This window comes from Myotis nattereri (assembly GCF_964212035.1).
Source record: "Myotis nattereri genome assembly, chromosome: 3".
In the NCBI taxonomy this organism is placed as follows: Eukaryota; Metazoa; Chordata; class Mammalia; order Chiroptera; family Vespertilionidae; genus Myotis; species Myotis nattereri.
In genome coordinates this window covers 25,039,496-25,061,548 of record NC_138077.1, presented here as the reverse complement: position 1 = coordinate 25,061,548, position 22,053 = coordinate 25,039,496, and the positions used below count along the sequence as shown (strand labels likewise).

At 37.1% G+C, this 22,053-nt stretch overlaps 1 protein-coding gene across 3 annotated transcripts in view; it reads right to left on the bottom strand.

Annotated features, from left to right (window-relative positions):
- Window positions 1-6,943: 6,943 nt before the first annotated feature.
- The window catches only part of NMD3 (NMD3 ribosome export adaptor), a 101,338-nt gene continuing 86,228 nt past the window's right edge, over window positions 6,944-22,053 (bottom strand). For all 3 annotated transcript variants that reach the window (XM_081086783.1, XM_081086781.1, XM_081086782.1), the window contains 6 exons: window positions 20,434-20,579; window positions 12,655-12,767; window positions 11,810-11,882; window positions 9,822-9,928; window positions 8,748-8,818; window positions 6,944-8,337 (listed from right to left, as the gene is read on the bottom strand). In XM_081086783.1, coding sequence (XP_080942909.1) covers window positions 8,207-8,337; window positions 8,748-8,818; window positions 9,822-9,928; window positions 11,810-11,882; window positions 12,655-12,767; window positions 20,434-20,579 — 641 coding nt within the window. In that variant the 3' untranslated portion in view covers window positions 6,944-8,206. The remainder of the gene's footprint in view (window positions 8,338-8,747; window positions 8,819-9,821; window positions 9,929-11,809; window positions 11,883-12,654; window positions 12,768-20,433; window positions 20,580-22,053) is intronic.

Sequence of the window (22,053 nt, the reverse complement as noted above, 5' to 3'; positions counted from 1 at the left end):
GATTTTTCTTTTCTCTTAATGTAGGTATTTATCGCTTGAAAATTTCCTTTTTAGGATAGTTTTTTGCTCCATCCCATAGGTTTTAGTATGTTTTTTTCCCATTTTTGTTTCAAAATAAATTTTTTCCTTTTTATTCCGTTGACCCATTAGATGTCCATAAGTATGTTGTTCAATTTCCACATATTTATTAATTTTTCATCTTTCCTCCTGCTATTGAGTTCTAGACCATACCACTGAGGACAGAAAAGATACTTGGTATGATATTAATCTTCTTAAGTGAGCAAGAATTGCCTAGGATCTACCCTGGAGAATGTCCCATGCACACTTGAGAAGAATGTGTATTCTGCTTCTGTATATGTCTATTAGGTCCATTGGTCTAGAACAGAGGTGGGAAATGTCTGGCCCTTGGGCCACATAAGGCCCTCGAAATCATTTTAGCCCTTTCCAGATTTCATCTGCCTATAGTTGAGTGACTGTTCAGTATTCAAAGCACCTAACTTCTTAATACCTACATGAAAATGTCCCGTGGTATTGTTTGAAACAAATCCTCCTCACCTTTTTTTTTATCATGCATGTTCCCTTTTGCATATAATAAGAGGAATGTAAACCAAAGTTTACACAAGGCTTGTAAATGTCTAAAATCACAATCTGGATAACTGTACGTAAAGGGCAGAAAAAAACATGCTGATAAGGAGTTCTAAGGAACAATTCATCAGAACCGAGACTTTAAAAAAAAATCTATTACCTTATTTTAAAATCTAAATTCAGGAATCAGAAAGGATGCCAACTAAGTTATTTACCTGTTTGCCATTACATGGCAAGTGCCCAGTGCCCAACCCTGAGCAAGCAGGCACTCCCTTGGCACATGCCCATGGTCCCCAGCCCTCCCTGGGCAGGTCCCACTGCACCTCATCTCTGGTCACCCATGAGCTTACCACCACCCTCTCACCCAGTGTCCCACTTGTGGCTCTGCCTGGAGTTCCAGCTCTGGTCTCACTAATTAAAGCCAAAGAAGGGCAAAGGAAGGAAGAGGAAAGGAAAGATAAAAGGAAGTTAGCTGACCAGAAAGCTCTACCTCACCTTTTTGGAACTTTGCTCAAAACTGTGATGCCACTGATACTTGTCTGCCAATTAGTTTGACACATTAGTCTTTTAAGAGTATTGTACTGTATCTTTCTAACAGTTGAACCAGGAGAAAACTCAAAGGTCTGATACTTAGGGATGAAATTTAAGAGACTTTGACACGTAGAGGTAGGAAGTTCCTTCTAAGACCTCTTATGCCATGACAGCCTTTAGATTTCAAAATCAAAGCTTAATCTTGGTTACTGTATGTCTTCAAGACAAGTTTTCACAACATTCATTCTAAAAGAAAACCCCAAGACTCCAGATGTCCTGTTCTGAGTATACCCTAGTCTGTTCCTCTTTGATAATCCGCAACATTTCCTGTGATGCCAGAATGCCCAGGTTCAAATCCCAGTTCTGCCCTTTACTAGTACTACATGTTAGACTTGGGGCAAAGTACTGAACCCTTCTCCCCACTATTCTAGCTGTATAACCTTTAGTAAGTGATTTAACCCTCTTTTGCTTCAGCTTCTTCATGAGAACGAAGATAATATTTTTTTTCCGAAGATAATATTACTTACCTCATAAAGTCTTGCCTCATAAAGATTACATGAATTACTGTACATAGGCACTTAGCATGATGTCTGATATGCAGTAAGCACTGTTTGCCATTATTATTTCCCCTTGAGGATAAAGAGATCCTATAATAGGCCTGTGATCTCAACTAGAATTGGTTATGCAAATACCAACCATAGCCCCAGGAGTTACTGAAGATAATGGGAAAATAAAGCAACACAAAGCAATGCTAAATCACAAATCGCACATCCCATCTGGCAGTTTTAACTTTCTCTCCCTTCCCTTGATCATCCCTTTGATCACAAGAAAGGCAAGCAGCAAGAAGTAGGAATAAGAAATGGATGTGCTTCAGGCTGGATGGTCAGCCCCTTACTGTGGAATGTTTCACCTGCCCCAGGGCTGCTCTGAGGCAGAGTTCAACCTCTCCCCCACCTACTCCCAGCCACAAAAGCATGGAGTGTGGAGAAAGGCCTGTGCAAGGACTGGCAAATGTCCAGAACCACAAGATGTAGAAGAAAGGGGACCACGCTTGTCATCTGAGTCTCTGCCAGACCTCTGAGTGACCTAAGAATAAGTCACCTGAATTCTCTTGTTCCATCTACAGAATGAGGAATACCTATGCTATGCACCTCATAAAATGTTAAAATAGGTTGACATAAGGCATGTGAAATATGAGAAATTTTGAGAAATATAAAGTACCATAAAGGTTTCATTAATGGCAGGGTTTGCATTAGTTTAGCTTTCCCTAGAGTTAACAGAGGTTACATAAAATAAAGGTTCTATTACCCAATTAATTTAGCAAATGCTCAGTTAAGAAAATTGTCCAGTTTCTGTACCTAGGATAGCGTTCCCAACCCTATCAGGTACATAGAGCCCTTGTTATAAACACGTATCTTTGTAACATCTTCTCACCATCCTAAACAAATTCATAGTTATGTCCTACACAAATAGAATATCCAGAAAGCCAACAACAACATATCTTTTATACGTAAATGTTTGGGACTAACTAAACCAAAAGACGTAAGTAGTCAGATACTTGCATCTATCATGTTGAAGAATCATGGTGAATATGACAGCTACTCACTGTGGAATGTTTCACCTGCCCCAGTGTACAAAGTTGTGCTGTATCAGCGACTCAATTACATGCAGTGGCATTTGCTCATAATGTGCTTTTCTGAAATAGTAAAAACAATTATTTGTAAAGCTCCAAACAAAATGAAATCCAACCTTTCCTTGACTTATACGGCCATTGTATTCCTAAGACATTCAGTGTCTACAATGATAAAATCACAACTACTTTGTGCTTATACATAAAACAGTTAGGCCAGAAGCTTAATGATGAACAGATTTTCAGCTACATGACAACAGGTACAAGTGTAAGTCCCAGGGAGCGAGGAACAACTCTTGCTTTTATGGGACTGTTTACTGCAGTCTATCTAGCATCCATGTCCTCTTGGCCAATCAGGGCAACAAAAACTTTCACAAATTAATAATTTATAAAACATCCCCAAGGGGGCAGTACACTCTATTGAGATTCACTGCATATAAGGCTTCAAAGAGTCTTTAATGTGATAATGTGAAGACAAAAGTAGCTTGCCAATGCTTAACCATAGCATACAATTTCCCCCAAGTAGCTTGTGGAAAGACTATAGTTTCACTATTCACACTTTGGGACGTACTGGTAGTAAGCATTTTTAAGAGTAGGTCAAACAGTGAAAGCATACAGAGTACCCACCACAAATGAACACCAGTAAGGTGGTGCTGGAGATATGTTTTCCAGGGATGAAAAGCCTGATGCTTGGGTGGGTCTTTCAATGTTATCAATAATGCGGGAAGGATATCCCCCAGATGATGAGAGGGAGCTCATAGAAACTTTCCAAAGATACTCAGCACAGACACAGAGCCTGACTCATTAGTGCCATTCAGGATAAATGGTATTAAAGTTTTATATTTGGAATCCAGGCTGTTGCTTGGAAGTCACTTTTATGGTCCTTGAACATATTACTTCATAAATTTATTCTTCCAAGGGCTATAAATCCCTCTATGCCCTTTTCCCAAAAGGAAATGGATTTATAGATCAATCCAGTGATGAGGTGGATAATGTTGGCTATTCTTTTCATTATCAATTCAATATACAAAATGACAGCAATGAAATGTTTATTTCTGTTATTCCGCCAAACCTGCAGGTTTCATAAGCACTGAAAGATGTTTAAATTGGAGGCAAACCTGGCTTTAACTCAAAACCTAATGATTATTAAAAAAAAAAAAAAAAAAAAAGCCCCACTATTCAGGGTCTAGTGAGGCTAAAAATGTTCCCATTTCTACCCCAAGTGAAAGAAATAAACTCTAGCAAATAATTAGATAAATGCTAGTTAGAGGAATCAGATAAATGCTATTATAGGACCATAGAACCTTAATTACATTTTCAATATATTTTTATCTCAACAGATTTTAAGATAAGTGTGAGAACAATGCTTCTAATTTTCCTAAGTATTTATCATGCATTGGTGCCATCTGGTGGACATTTTAAACTAAACTTAAAAAAAAGTAGGAAAGCACATTTTTGTTATTTTGCAACATACTTATCTTATAGTTTCTGTAATTTGGGGACCAATGCATCAGTTCTATCAGCCTAACTGAGGTCACTTACCACATGGCCATACCTCATCTTTATGCACATTTATGAATGGATTAAGTTACCACTTTATTTGTAAAATAAATACTTAACAGTACTTGAGAATCTGATAAAATGAGTGAAGATATATGCAATGTCTAAAATCAACAAGGGCTACTTACACAAGACATTTCAATAGAAGAGAAACAAAGCAAAGACTATATACAAGCACTGATCAGTGATATGAAAGGATACTCAGCATGTTATCCAGTAGTTAAAATGAGATATCACTTTACTCCTATTAGGGCAAAAATTATTTTAAAAGTCTGATATTAGCAAGCACTAGTGAAAGTATGAACAGAATCCCCAATATTACTGGTAGGAAAGAAATCTAGCAGTACTTAATGAAGTATGTGTGCAAATATCCTACAACCCAAAAATCACATTTCTACGTGTAACACATTACCCCAAGATTTAGAGGCTTAAAATGACATTTATCTCAACGTTTCTGTGGGTCAGGAATCCAGATATGGTTTAGCTGGGTGCCTCTGGGTCAGGGTCTCTCAAAAGTCAGCAATCAAGGAAGGGTCAGCAGAGGCTGCAGTGTTCTCCGGGATAAATGGGGAAATGCCAGCGTCCAAGCTCACTCAAGAGCTGTTGGCAGGCGTTAGAACTCTGACCTCACTGGCTTTAGGTCAGAGTTCCCTGCCACGTGGACCTTTCCACAGGGCAGTTTAAAACATAGCCCTCCGCTTCCTCCAAAGAGAACGAGAAACAGCAAGAAAAACAGAAGTCACAAATCTTTAGTAAAAAACTAACCTTCGATGTGAGATCTCATCATATTTGCCATATTCTATTCATCAGAAGGCAATCACTAAGTCCAGCCCACATTCAAGGGAAGAGATTAAACAAGGAGCATGCAGACAGTAACTAAACTTACTGTGGTGATCATTTTGCAATGTATACAAATGTGAATCATTATGGTGTACATGTGAAATGGATATAATATTGTATGTCAATTATACTTCAAAAGAGGGGACATGAATCACTGGGAGCCATTTTAGAGGCTGCCTACCACACTGGGTATACACCTCAGAAGCTCTCAACAGATCAACAAAAAAGGGATGAAACTGTTCATTGCAGTATTGTGTGGGCATGGGTGACAAAGAGGAATGGGCATGATGATTTGCATGGGCCAAAATCAATATGCCATGAAATGAGTATAATCAATTCAATTCTGTGACTCTAAGGGCATTAAAAACAAAGGCCAAAAGACAAGGAGGAAAACAAATGTGTCCCTGGCCAGTTTGGCTCAATGAATAGAGCGTCAACCCTCAGACTGAAGGGTCCAGGGCTCAATTCCAGTCAAGGACATTTACCTGGGTTGCAGGCTCAATCCCCTGCCCTGGTCAGGGGCGTGTGTAGGAGGCAACCAATTGAACAGCATTGGGGGGAGGAGTGGAGAGAGGAAGATGGGGCATAGGCAGAACCTTTGGTAAGTGAACCCAGCCTGCCTCTAAGTGCAGCAGCAGGTCAATTAAGGGCTGCAGCACCTGCAGCTTCTCATCTCTGGGTATCACCCCTTCATCTTCCTTTTTATTGCTCCATTCACCTTCCTTTTTGTACTTTGTCAGTACAGAGAATAAAGACCATCTGAAAAAACTGCCTTTCTATTAACCTCATAATAGGACCCACAATTTTAAACTAAATTCCCATTCCAGAGCAGAGTGATTCAGAGATGGTTAAGTACTTGCTTGAGGGTCACAGCTGGGATCTGAACCCAGTACATCTGGCTCCTGAGCCTATGGGCTTAACTACATTCTATACTTCCTTTCACACCCATGTATTTATTTCCCCATGATGTCATATAAAAGAAAGAAGTGTGACAGCATGGTAAAGATAGCTAAATAATGCCAGCAGCCCTTTTATTTTGTATCCTCATGCTTAGAAAGAGGAAAATGTGAAAAATAGTTACACAACAAAGTAAACGTTCCTTGGGCTAAACATACAGATCAAGTAATTGAAAGGATAAATTAAGAGTCCAAACTCTAGCACTGATTCAGTACTGACCAGATAGATGTGTCCCAGCGTACAGCCTCGAGTTCCAGGTTCTGCTGTGGCAAGCAATTAGCTTGATGCTGGTTTAACATCGGAATTACACAAGCAACTCTCTCCCTCAATTGTTTCCTGGCTCGATTGACTTTTGCCTATAAAACAGCAGTTTCCAAGTGCAGATCTGGCTCCAAAGAAGACAATTAATCATACTGATGTAGAAATTACTCCTATCAATAAATTGGGTTACCCATCAGCTTCCTGTGAAATTCACTAATACCAGCATTCCCAAATTGTAGCAACTCTGGAACATCACAAGAGTATTTTGAGATCCATAGCCTATTCACTATACTCTAAAATGGCAGATTTATCAAGGCTTTATAGCTGTGCAACTCCTGACAAACAGCTTTTCTCTTAGCTACATTGCTGCACCTGTCACAACCTATTTCAACCGGTAAGTGACATTACTTAGAAAGACATGGCATCCATAAGAGAAGACTACACAGATTAATGGCCAACTATATTTTTCAGTGAAAAAAATCATGACAAATGCTTAAATAATGCAATTCCAGTTTGGAAAACTACATGAGATATTGTCATTTAAATATAACACTGATGCAATCACTTCAAGGACACAAAGAAGGGGAAAATGTTTTTATTTTCATGCTTTTTAAAGTCTTTACATAGAACAAGTAAACACAGACCACAAGTGAAACTTTAAATATGGAGACAGAAAACAAGCCATACAGAAAGTTAGGCCTTTATTCATAACTTCAGAATTAAGAAGTTTGATCTTTAAAAAAAAAAAAAGGAAAATGTTCCATTCAGCACTTAATTTCCTTTGTTAGTGGTATACCTAGAATTTTTAAATTAGCGCTTAGACTGGCATATTTAGTAAGTATGATCTCGCTTACAAAAACAGGATCTTACCATTTCATTCTGAGAACACTTCAAAACCCCAGCCAGCTCTTTTCTTTCAAGGATGTGGAAGGCGTTCCTCATTCAAATCTGATTCATGGTTTTATAAAGCATGAAGATCATTCTTACTACTTCATCATCTATACGCTGACTTCTAATATTCTTTGTGATGGTTATGTGTTCAATGATGAAACTTATAGAGAGAGAATCCCTTCCCTCTCAATTTGTAAACCAAAATTTTAAAAGCAAAATCTTTGAAATGAAAGGAAGACATTTCAACGACATAAGCAACTACTGCCCTAAGCTGCTGGCATAGGGAAAAATAACAAAGGTACAAATGGTTATTGAACCTTTAAATAATTAGTCTATGTTTGCTACAAATCCACAAATAATTTAAATATATTTTCTTCTAATAAACTGCCAGGTCAATTTATCAACTTTCAAAGGTGTTAATAAAAATGATTACTTTCCTCCTGAATGTCCAGTGATAAACTGAACCCCAACTTCCCTACCCCAAAAACATAAAACTGATCTAAAGTGGATCAAAGTGCATAACAAGTTCATATTAAAAATGTTTCATCATATGCTCTTTTACTAAAGCAATCAATATAAAAAGAATGTAAAAGCCTGCTTTATGCTTTCAGACTTAGGTAACCTCCAAGGAATCACAACTTTTAAGCCTTAAACCCAGCGCAATTGTTATGTAAAAATACTGTGTAAGAAAAAAAGTGAACCAATCAAATCCTACAGGTAAAATAGCCTAAATATCAGTAATAGGAGTATTCTCCATACTCTTTTATCTAAAATTTCTAAGCCATCCATCTTTTTCAATGCTTTGAGAGGGCAATCAAAATAGTCCTATTTATTTAGGTTTAAAACTAAGTTTCTCCTCTCTAAGTATGAAGGCATAAATGAAATAGAAAAGGTTCTTTTATCCAACATCCTGAGCCTACAGATATGGAAACCATCCACAACATTATCTCATTATGTCATCATCGAGGCACCTTCTTCCCCCGTAGCATCTTGAGAAATGTGAAGGTCTTCAAGCATCTCAGCCAGACTAATTCGAGGTGCTCCCTCATCATCTGTGTCACTTTCCACAGGAATGGTGGAATCTAAGAAAAAAACACAAGGATTTAAAATGAATACAAATACGGAAATACGCAAATACCAGCCCCTACCATCATTACTATTATTTAACCATATTATATCCACAGCTCTTATATCATATCTAGAGCAGACATTCAAATATTCATTGAATGACTGAGCTGCATAAGTATATGAATAAATATCTACTAGTATAGGGGTCAACAACTTGAGAGATCATCCTAGGATGCAAATGTGATGTAGGAAACATTTTAATAAGATTTATTGTTCCACAAGTTTTTTTTAAATAACACACAATAAATAGTTTAAAAAACACACAATAAAAGTAATTTATAGAATCAGTTTAAGGTACTGTAATACTTACTATGGGGGAATACATCTATATAGTATAGAAGACACAAAACACTTAAACACCAACCTCTGTAAATGTTTACATTTTTTCTAATTGCCTCATCTTCTTCAAGATCTTCAAGGAAATCTTGGTATTGCCTATAGAAGAAGAAAGAAACATTTAAATATTTCATCTTTACCAAGAAAGTATAAAGTCATATTTTCTTCATTTTCACAAGTATAAGGTAAGTAAGTGTGTTACAAGTATTACAATCTTTAAAATAATACCCGATTTTCAAATATGCATGTTAAATATTCTGATGAGTTTTTTTAAAATTTTTCTTTCGCCTGGCCAGTGTGGCTCAGTGGTTGAGCATCAACCTATGAACCAGGAAGTCATGGTTCAATTCCCAGTCAGGGCACATGCCCAGGCTATGGGCTCGATCCCCAGTAGGGGGCATGCAGGAGGCAACTGATCAACCATTCTCTCTCATCATTGATATTTCTATCTCTCTCTCACTCTCCCATCCTCTCTAAAATCAACAAAATATTTTTTTAAAGTTTTTTCTTTCAAAATTTCAAATATACTTTTAAGACTATAAATGAAATAGTCAAATGCATACTTACACCTACTTAATTTATGATTACACATTTAATACATACTTATTTTAAATTACATGAGAATGTTTTAGAAATACTGCTGTTTCACACACACTTAATGACACAATTTTATTTAAACTCTTCATTTTTTTAGATATCAATGTCTTTACCATTAAGGCCACTTTTCAAATTATCTAATACACTTTACTAGAACATAATATCTTCATTTCTCCTTACGTTTTTTTGAAAATAGCATATTTGATACCAATGACCCATTTTCTTTGTATCCCAGGTCATAGTACTCACTTGCTATTACTGTATTTTGTCTTTTCAAATAAACTGTTTACAATAACACTGCAATTGTCAGGTCATAACCCAGGAAATAATACTTAAATCTGTGTTAAATGACATTATACTGTTATACTAATTCTATCAAACATTGGTAAGAAAAAAAATTGAGTGCAAGGATCATTGTGTGATGACTATTTCTAATCTAAAAACCATAAAGATTTATCATAAGAATTTCCTTTGAGACAAACACAGGTTGAAAGAAAAGTGGGACCTTTCATCATCTGTGTCCATGTTTTCTTTATCTCTTGCAAGCTCTTTCAGTTTCCAGTTTCTACGACGCTGACGTTTGGTACGGTCATAGCTCTTCTTGATTAATACCTAAAAGAAACAAAAATATTTGCAAAGTTATACAAAATGGGAACTAGGTAACACTGCCTCAAAATCCAGTGAAAATAAAAAACAAAAGGTTATGGGAATGCCAGGAAGTCACCAAACTGATGACAGTGGTTATACCATAGGGGAAAGGAGTAGGGAGGGATTGAGAGGCAGTGTCAAGAGAACTTTTAATATTTTTCTGCATGTACTTATTATTTTATGAGAATGCATTCAGACTTTTTTGTATAATTGTTAAAATTTACTACAATTTTTTAGTAATTGAAAAATGTTTTCCTTCATACCAAAAACTTCAGGTGTCTGGTATGTTTTTACAGCATCATTCAGTTTTTAGGTACCATTCACATAAGTCATTCTGAAACATTATCACAGACACTTTTTCTCCCTTTTATTCCCACTAATTGCAGAACTATATATATCATTCACAACGTATGTCCTAGAACAGTTTAATAAAATTGCAGAATGAATAATTTTACACAATACAAAATCTTTTAAGACCATCATGATCTGCTTTTATGACCTACTTAGAAATACCAACTTACACCTAAGCCATGCTTCTATATCTTAATCTATTAACTAACAGAAGCCTAACTGGGTGGTGAGGAGAGGAGTCTACCTTATACCACGACTTTATTCTGCCCACAGCTAAAGGGATCAATGTTTATTTTAAAAGATTAAGGAAGCAGATCTTTCACTGTTGCTCATGACTCCTATAAACTCACTAGCGGCCCAGTGCACAATTAAATCATGCGGTGTAGGGTCCCCTAGGCCTAGCCTGCCATCAGGACCATGTCCGCCACCTCGCGACGCCTCACATGCCTCGCATGCTCCTGGGACTCTGTGGGCACACTGCGGCGCCCCGCCCCGCCCCACAGTGAGAGCCACTGCTCATTTGGCCTTTTATGATATAGATGCTAGAATTTAACAGGTTTTTTTCCAAAGGTCAGATTCTTTCTCTAAGACTTACTAGTGTGAAGATCATTTTCAACTGCAATTATATTCCAACCAGAAAGAGTTCAACTCTAAATGCCTTCCTAACTGAACAATACATGAAATAAGCTGAGCCTAAAACAGCTGTGGGTAAACTATGGCCCATGGGCCGAAATGAATAAAACTATTGAAATAAAAGACCGTACCCTTTTATGTAATGATGTTTACTTTGAATTTATATTAGTTCACACAAACACTCCATCCATGCTTTTGTTCCGGCCCTCCGGTCCAGTTTAAGAACCCATTGTGGCCCTCGAGTCAAAAAGTTTGCCCACCCCTGGCCTAAAAGAATGAACCTGAATAACCAACCTATAAAGGTCATTGACTTTAGCTGCAAATTTCTTTTTTTCCTCTATTAATAGTTATTTTGATAGAATATGATAATTTAATTATAAGAGCAACAGAAGAACTCTTTAAATCTTGGGTTTTCCCCACTAAGAAAAATCATATGAAACAGCAACCTTCAACCTTTTCCATCTCATGGCACACATAAACTAGTTACTAAAATTCTGTGGCACACCAAAAAATCTATTTTTTGCCCATTTGACAAAAAAATAAATATATTTTTGATTCGTTCATACCAGACGGCTATTGTTGTGTTGGCTGTCATTTTTTTATTTGACAATCTAAGAGAAAAGAGGTCAGTGCATCTGACTAGCAGTCAGGTATTGCAAATTTTAAAAAATCTTGTGGCACACTAGTTGAAAAGTGCTAACTTAAAATGAAGGCCTTTGCTATTATACCTGAAGTGCAATTTCAAAAGAAACCTCTGAATTGATTTGTTAAGTTTTAAAATGTGAACTTGTGCATCTTACCCATAAGAGTTACATCAATCCTCTTTAACACAAGAAAAAAGGGAAAAATCTAAAGCCTTACCACATCTGGGACTTTATCGGAGTTCATTTTGTTGACATGTTCATCATTTACGTTACAATTTGCCAAATCAAACCTGAAATGAAAATAATAAAATACTTAATGGCAAATACGTTTTCCCTTTCCATGTAACTTTTTATTTTATGGATGATCACCTAAAAGTTCTTCCTAAAATCAAACATTTAATATGCGTACCAATTTCAAAAGTTTTGCAGTGTACAAATACAGTGAACAAGCTTCTACATATCATAGTAAAGATAACAATGCATTCTATATCTGAGTTTCACATATCTATTACTGTCTATCTCACCGTGTATTTGTAAAGAAGCAAAACAGAATTATATATCAATCTAAAGGACTGTTAGATTTTTCCATTCAGTTTATAATAAAACAAACAAAAAAACACCCTCATTCTCTAGTAAAACTAACTAAAACCCTAAGAGCAAAAGTAATGTTTAAGGCAAGATGATAAGCTCTGCATCAGAAAGGACTATCCTATGCCTGTAAAGGCCCTTTACATACATGACTGCCATTTTGTAAAAGTGAAATGTCTGAGCAGCAGCATATGCATAATAAAAACTCCCCTCGGAAAGCTGTAAATATAATCTAACCATACAACCTCAGAGTTCAGATACTCAAAATTTTGGAACAAATAACGCTTTAAGATGACGACCAAATGGAATAAGTACGGGCTTCTGTCCAATCCATAGTTTAATTTACTTATCAATAGAGGGAACTTTTAAATTCTTTTTGGAATAAACTTTAGTATTTATAGATAGCTTTGCTGATTCCAGAAGAAAATCTGCAATGTAAATTGACAACTGAAAATATTGTAAAATAATACAAACCCCAATACCAGGTCCCCGGGATTCAGAAGATGTCCCAAATGAGTGCGACAAAAATACTGTTTATCTGTATCCATTTCAGATGTTTTCTGTACCCAGACTTCCCCAAGGGTATGCTTAACAGGAAAGAAAATGGAACTCAAAATGCATTTCTTAGAAAACAAATACAATGATTTTGGTTTTCTAATTTTCATTTTAAAAACAGAAATTATTTTATTTTTTAGATCTTTGAAACACTGACAAATTAACAAATTACTCTAATTATGAGTATAAAAAAAGATTCCTAAAATCCATAAAATATTTTTAAGATTTCAGTCAAAGCTTTTATAAAATATACCAATGTCACCTAAAAACAGACATATGTAGAATTTTTAAAAAACATTTTTAAAATTAATTTTTAGAGAGAGGAATAGAGAGGGAGAAAGAAACAACAATGTGAGAGCGAAACAAGGTTGCCTCCTGCACTCCCCCGCCACCAGGGAATCGAATTGGCAACCTTTTGGTGCACAGGAGGAAGCCCAACCAACTGAACAACACTGGCCAGGGCCACATATATAGAATTTTCATAAGAAATGTTTTCACAGAGAGATGGGCCAATACAGACTGAGCAAAGAGAGTAACTGGGAAAATAGGGGAATCTTAAGTCCAATATTAAGAAACCCCTTGTGTTTTTTACACATAAACTTAAAAAAAAAAAATCAGGATTATTCAGACAAAACATTCTAGCAACCCTAGTGGCCACACTACTTACTTGAGAACCTAAAACTTTATCAAGTTTATTTTTTGGATGCCAACTATTTTGAAGTGTTAACACTAAAAAAAAATTTAAAAAAAAAAACCATTGCAGAAACAACATCCCAAGTTTGAAACTTTAAACTAGAAAACCAAGTCCCCTTCCAACACAGAATTTTACAAGCAACTGTAACTGACATTCAGACTTGCAGATAAGTACAGCACATGCCAAGATCGTTTACTAACAAAAACAGATACATTAAGATCAAGAGCAATACTAAGAATTTTTGGTAAGAAAAAACTTACCAAAATTTAGAACTTACTTAGTTCTACAGATAGAACTACAGAATCTCAAAGAACTGAAAAGAAGTAGTGATAAAAGGAAAAATTGAGATATAAAAAGTCTTAGGTTCAGGATAGAAATTGTTTTTATAAAAGTGAATTACCAGAAAGAGACTAAATCCTATATAACAGGATTCACTTTCTGGCTACCAGACTGCTTATAATTACAAGAGACATATGAAAACCAAAAATATATGCTATCTGGTTTTACATTTGCCTAAGGAAAAGTGGTATTCTACATTTATTGTAAATGATAAAACTTTGCTCTTCCTAGTAATCTGATTACATTTTTTATTTTAAATAAAAATGTGAAGAGGGGAGAAACCAAGATGGCGGCATAGGTAAACACCGGAGTTTGCTGCCTCGAACAACCACTTCAAAAATACAACTAAAAGACGGAACGGACATCATCCAGAACCACAGGAAGGCTGGCTGAGTGGAAATCCTACAACTAGAAGGAAAGAGAAAAGCATACCGAGACTCAGAGGAGGCGCAGTGCTGAAGTAAAATACTAAGGTGCGGAGGTGCATGCGGAGTGGGCTGGCAGCTGAGGGCGTGGTTGTCGTTTTCAATCGGGAGGGAGTCTCAGGCTCTGAGCTCCAGTTCCGGGCGAGTCTCTAGGGACCCAAACTCATACGGGAGAATCGGGACTGTCTGGCATCGGTCGGAACTCGAGGGCAGCTTTCTCTCCAAGGGGCTTGCAGCAATTACCAGGACACTGAGAAGCAGAGACTCTGAGGGCTGGACTGAGAGCAGCCATAACTGCTAGCCCCGCCCTATTGATCCTGTGGGACCCGCCCCGCCCAAGCCCTGCAGGGAGACTTTTGCTGGATAGCCTCAGGCAAAAGCTAGATTAGCACCTCCCTAGAGATCCAGGAGCCAGGAAACCCAGAGGTCAGAGTGGGACCATCCAGTTTGCAGCTCCGTGGAACCATAAAGGACACACTCAGAGGGCACACTCAATGAGCACCAAAGCCCCATTGAAGCAAGTCTAGCCCCAGAGGGGTGTCTCCAGCACAGAAGTTCTCCTACTGCAGACACAGCTGATTCTCACAGCCAATTGGCCTGGAGGTCAATTCTTCCCAGTGATAACTACAACAATCAAGGCTTAACTACAACAAGACTGTGCACAAAGACCACAAGGGGGTGCACCAAGAGTGTCCTCCTCAGGTAATTGGGGAGGCTGAACCACTGGGCCCTTTATCAACACAGCGAAGCATAAAAAATGCGGAGACAAAGAAACAGTACACAAATGACAGATATGGAGGAAAGCAAACGACTGGATATAGAGTTCAAAACCACACTTTTAAGGTTTTTCAAGAATTTTCTAGAAACTGCCAATAAACTTAATGAGATCTACAAGAAATCTAATGAGACCCTCGATGTTGTGCTAAACAACCAACTAGAAATTAAGCATACACTGACTGAAATAAAGAATATTGTACAGACTCCCAACAGCAGACTAGAGGATCGCAAGAATCAAGTCAAAGATTTGAAATATGAAGAAGCAGAAAACACCCAACCAGAAAAGCAAAATGAAAAAAGAATCCAAAAATACGAAGATAGTGTAAGGAGCCTCTGGGACAGCTTCAAGCGTACCAACATCCGAATTATAGGGGTGCCAGAAGAAGAGAGAGAGCAAGATATTGAAAACCTATTTGAAGAAATAATGACAGAAAACTTCCCCTACCTGGTGAAAGAAATAGACTTACAGGTCCAAGAAGCACGGAGAACCCCAAACAAAAGGAATCCAAAGAGGACCACACCAAGACACATCATAATTAAAATGCCAAGAGCAAAAGACAAAGAGAGAATCTTAAAAGCAGCAAGACAAAGAAACTCAGTTACCTACAAGGGAATACCCATACGACTGTCAGCTGATTTCTCAACAGAAACTTTGCAGGCCAGAAGGGAGTGGCAAGAAATATTCAAAGTGATGAATGCCAAGAACCTACAACCAAGATTACTTTATCCAGCAAAGCTATCATTCAGAATTGAAGGTCAGATAAAGAACTTCACAGATAAGAAAAAGCTAAAGGAGTTCATCACCACCAAACCAATATTATATAAAATGCTGAAAGGTATCCTTTAAGAAGAGGAAGAAGAAAAAGGTAAAGATACAAATTATGAAAACAAATACACATCTATCAACAAGTGAATCTGAAAATCAAGTGAATAATCTGATGAACAGAATGAACTGGTGAATATAATAGAAGCAGGGGCATAGAAAGGGAGTGGACTGGCTATTCTTGGGGGGGAGAAGGGTGAGGGGGATGCTGGAAGAGACTGGACAAAAATTGTGCACCTATGGATGAGGACAGTGGATGGGGAGTGAGGGAGGAGGATGGGGTGGGAACTGGGTGGAGGGGAGTTATGGGGGGAAAAAAGAGGAACAAATGTAATAATCTGAACAATAAAGATTTAATTAATAAATAAAAAAAGAAAATATATTAATTTTTATTAAAATGTTCTATTATTTTACTCATTTATTTCAGCCCTTTGTATTCAGCATATCTCTATAGAAATAAACCTACATTTCTATGAAAATAAATAAATAAATAAATAAATAAATAAATAAATAAAAATGTGAAAAATAACTGGTCTTCCCTTTCCATTGATTTTCCAAAATTATCAGAAGTTATTTTTGCCTCAAAACACAATATTACTTCTCTAGAAATAAGCAATATAAGCACCATTAGTATACAGAATAGGGGTATCTACGTACTAATTCATAGTAAAAAACAAACACAGATTTATATCCTTGAAGAAATACCTGATTTCAGACATAGGGTAAGAAACTATACAATGTGATTCTAGAACACCTAAACACTGTGGTGTTGTGCAAGAAACTAAGGATGCTTTCAAGACTACGAAAGTCATGTCAAAAGGACATAGGAACAGACCTATATCTATTAAAGAAATTGAATCAATAATTAATAACTTTCTAAAACTGAAAGCACGAGGCCCAGATGGATTTGCTGGTGAATCTAACCAAACATTTCAACAAGAAATTACACCAATTCTCTACAATCTCTTCCAGAAAAAGACGGAATACTTCCTAACATATTTACAAGGGCACCCATTATTATAATACCAAAACCAGACAAAGACATTACCAGGGAAGCAAACTACAGACCAGCGTTCTCTCATGAACATAGATATAAAAATCCTCCACAAAATACAAAAGAACTGTATATCATGACCAAGTGGGACTTATCCCCATGTACGCAAGGCTGGTTTAACCCTTTGCGGTCGTTTGTCTACTCTCAGCCACCAAAGGTTTTTTACCATTCTGGTCGTATGTCTGCTCTCAGCCACCACAGCAAGGAACCGTACGAATCTTAACTCCATTCATGTATCAGTTCATCATTTCTCTGAACGCTCTTAAGTGTCTAAGCGACCTTGTCACGAACCAAAACATTGCCCTGACAAATCGGAGATATCGAAACTCAATATAAACAAACACGGTCGTTCCACACTCGCCATGCAAAACACCTTGGCGAGTCAGTCGCCTTTTGAGAGTGAAGAAATTGACAAGCTTCGGAGATACTTTGCAGAATTTCAAATAAAGCTTTACAAGTTACGTTTAACTGTAATTAGGCATTCTCGCTTGTTAAGATATTTCAAAATAAACTCCAAAATGGCAAAAAGAAAGTTACCGAAAGAAGTGTACTGCGAATCTAAAAGTAACGATGAAGAGTTTTATTTTGGCACCTTGAATACTGACTCTGACGTAGAAAATGATAACGTTTGTAGTGATTCTACTAGTAGTGACGTAGTTACAAAAAAGAATTAATAAATCTTGTTTATCCTTCATAATCTTCCATGTTATGTATCACTGCTCTTTCAATGGAAATTAATTCCAACCAGTACGACATCCATGTCCAAATTTAATACGACCACAAAGGGTTAATATCTGAAAATCAATTAATGTATTCTATCAATCATACCAAAAACAATTATGATAGTATCAATACAGAAAAAGCACTTTACAAAATCCAACACACCATCCATGTTAAAAACTCTTAGTAAAGTAGGAACAGAGGGGAACTTCATCAACTTGATAAAGAATATATAAAAAACACAGCTAATGTACTTAATGGCAAGAAACTCAAAGATTTCCCCCTAAGATCAGATACAAGGCAAGGATGCTCTATCCTATTAGAAATCCTAGGTAATGTAAAAACACAAGAAAAGAAAATGAAAAATATATAGATTGGGAAGAAAAAAATAAAATTATCTTTGTTTGCAGATAATGACTGTATAGTATGTAGGAAATCTGAATGAACAAAGAAACTACCAGAATATAGCATGGTTACAGGATACAAGGTCATAAATTAAAGTCCATCGCTTTCCTATATACCAACATGAAAAAGTGGAACTTGAAATTAAAAACACAATACCATTTATATTAGTACCCCCCCAAAATGAAATACTTAGGTCTAAATCTAATAAAATACATATAAGAACTTTATGAGAAAAACTACAAAACTCTGATGAATAAAATAAAAAAACAGCTAAATAAATGTAGAGAAATTCCATGTTCATGGCTAGGAAGACTCTGATGAGGGGATATTAAGAATGGAGGAGGCTATGCATGTGTAGAGGAGGGGTATATGGGAAATTTCTGAACTCCTCTTAATTTGCTAAAACTGCTCTAAAAAAAAATAAATAAAAGCCACTAGAAAAAAAATTTTAACAAGACACTGAAACTATTCTCAAGGGGTTCCCACTGGCAAAATTTGGGGCAATCTGACGGGAAGGAAGGAAGGAAGGAAGGAAGGAAGGAAGGAAGGAAGGAAGGGAAGGAGGGAAGAAGGGAGGGAGAAAGGGGAAAAGGAAGCGGAAAAGGAAGGAAGCAAGCAAAGAAAGAAGTCAGGCATGCCGTAACCGCTTTGGCTCAGTGGATAGAGCGTTGGCCTGCAGACTGAAAGGTCCCAGGTTCGATTCCGGTCAAGGGCATGTATCTTGGTGTGGGCACATCCTCAGTAGGGGGTATGCAGGAGGCAGCTGATCGATGTTGATGTTTCTATCTCATCGATGTTTCTAACTATCCCTCTCCCTTCCTCTCTGTAAAAAATCAATAAAATATATTTAAAAAAAAAAAAAAAGAAGTCAGGCATGTGGGAAGAGCTCAGGAGATTTATCTCAGTGCAGTGGCGGATGCAATGGCGTGAGCGCACTCCACCTATACAAGCTTCCTCGGCACACAGGGAAGTGGCAGCGCCCGCCTGAGTAAGCCCCCTAGAGCCCCTACATAGTACCCTGATCTTTCCTACTATTGGTTGCCCTAAGGATGGTGTAAACTTCTGATTGGTCTGGAATGTTATATATGTTGCTGCACTTAAACAATAAACTCAGATCTGCGTCTTTGAACCTGGTCTCCGGAGTCAGGCATGCTTCGTTAGGACTCCGTCGGCCTCACCCCCGCGGTACCCCCTGCCTCAAGGCAGACCAGCTAATAAGGGGGGAAATTATAATATTACAATAGAGAGATCTGGCTATCAGTGAAACAGCCAACCGTTACTTCTTTCTTGATATATCATAGAAAATACACAACATCACCACTCAAATGTTCTAGCCAAAAATAAATGTAAGCAAGCCTTTAGATCCACTTTCTCAAAGGAATTACTAGAGATTAAGTAGCAAGTTAAATGACATCATGAGGAAACAATGAGAGATCCACAAGATAAATGCCCTACTTAGAAAGTTGGTATCATAAAAAAGGGGGGGGGGGGAGCTATCACTAAATAAAAGATTTAAGAGGTATAATATTTACATTCCATGTATGATCCCCAAATTGATACTAGTTTAAATAACTCATCAAAGATACTTTGGGATAAATGAGGAAATTTTAAATAATAATGTTTATATGTATGTCTATGGTAAATGGGAACATGGGCCCCTTCCCATGTTCCAACTCCCCTTCCCACCCTGTGGGAAATAGTGAAGGCCATCTGTAAGCAGACTGTGAAACCTTGAGAACCTGACCAGCAACTCAATCTAAGAAAAGCCAAAGAGAAATGGCTTCTAGGTATGAGCCTGGCTTGTAAACAGTTACTGTTTTGAATTCATGCATGTTCCCCTCCCCTTGTATGTCCTGTTTTCTGTACTCTATAAAACCTTGTGTGGCAGCAAAACAATAGTACTGGCTGCCCCTTCACCTGCCTGTCCCCCCACCTCATGAGGCCGCTTCAAAAGTATACATGTAAGTCCTAATAAAGACCTGTCTTTCACATCCAATCCTCCAGATTATTTCTTTGGAATCCATAAACAATATGCTGAGATTTTCTGGAACCTCAGCATTTTGCATAACAGTATGATAACACTTTGATTACGTAGAGAATGTTCCCATGTTTTAGAAATGCAAACTGATGTATTCAGTATTTACTGATAATACAGCTTTCATAAAAGATTAACTTGTTACTTGGTCCTCTTGTACAAAAGTAAAGCAAGAAAATGCTTTTCCATAATAATAAACTCTTTTTTAAATGTTTCACATTAAACAAAAAAATAAACTTACCAGATAGTGTAAGCTTGATAATAATCACCACAATGACCATGCTAAAAGCAAACAATATACAAACATGGAGTGCATTTTAAATCTAGTGTGGTGTTAGCTTTATTTGGAAACACATTTTAGAATTACTGAGACCAAAACAATAATTTGAGGGAGAAAAAAAAAAAGATGTGCAAGATAGTATTTACCTTTTTTGATATCATTCCGGCACCTGCTTTGCGTTTTAGATCTTGGACAATGCTGCATTCCATTACGATAAACTCCTCTAGCTGTTTGGGATGGCATAAACTATTGAAAGGGTGACTCCAGAAAGTGCTCCCATCAATATCTGCCACTAAGAATAAACACAGATATTAAAGAACAAGAGAAATGAAGTGTTTTAAAAGTCAGCAAGTGTTACAAGAAGGAACAATTTGGTATGTACGAAGGGGGAAGCATCAGATCAACAGGAACAACAAGGGCAACTCACTCTCTAGAGCAGCAGTTCTCAGCATGTGGGTTCTCAACCTGTGGTTCGCAACCCCTTTGGGGGTCATACGACCCTTTCACAGGGATCGCCTAAGACCATCGGAAAACGCATATATAATTACATATTGTTTTTGTGATTAGTTACTATGCTTTAATTATGTTCAATTTGTAACAATGAAAATACATCCTGCATATCAGATATTTACATTACGATTCATAACAGTAGCAACATTACAGTTATGAAGTAGCAACGAAAATAATTTTATGGTTGAGGGTCACCACAACATGAGGAACTGTATTAAAGGGTCGCGGCATTAGGAAGGTTGAGAACCACTGCTCTAGAATCACCATTTAATCCTATAAATCAGCCCAAACTGCTCACAGCACAAGAGACTATCAGGTGTCAAACATTATCTTTAAATAGTTATTACCATCACACCACCACAAGGCTAAGTGACTTTAATATAAGGTCAGATCCCATCAGTTGTATAGTTGTTTCATGGGTTGACATTTTATTTAGGAAACATTATCAGTCATCTTAGGCACTTAATTTATGGAAAATTTATGGAAAAGTTTTACCTGACAGATGTTCATCCCAGTATTATAAAATACCTCTGCCTGATGAATTCTAATCTAATTGACAAGGATATTAAATGACTTTCGGGAAAATAGCAAAATAAACTCAATTTTTAATAACAGAAAACTTTTATTAGAAATAAAAAGTTGCCGAAACCGGTTTGGCTCAGTGGATAGAGCATCAGCCTGCGGACTGAAGGGTCCCAGGTTCGATTCCGGTCAAGGGCATGTACCTGGGTTGCTGGCACATCCCCAGTGGGAGATGTGCAGGAGGCAGCTGATCTATGTTTCTCTCCCATCGATGTTTCTAACTCTCTATCTCTCTCCCTTCCTCTCTGTAAAAAAAATCAATAAAATATATTAAAAAAAAAAAAAGAAAAAAGAAAAAGAAATAAAAAGTGAAAAAAATCAAGAAGTAGGAGGTGTAAACAAATCCTGAGGAGACACCTATCAATATGGGATCTTCTTTAAAAAATAGTTTTTATCACGGAAATGTTAAAAATTATGTATAGTAATGATATTAGTTAAAATTCATATTTAAACTAAATGTTCTACTGAATTACAAAAAGTTAACTGTCCTAAACTTTAATTAGTCGCAAAAGTAAAATAAGGTAAATAAGTCAATTTCAGTAAAAATAAATGGCATATGCTCTGGCTGGTTTGGCTCAGTGGATAGAGCGTCAGCCTGAGGACTGAAGGATCCCGGGTTGGATTCTGGTCAAGGGCACATGCCCAGGTTGCAGGCTCAATCCCCACTAAGGGGC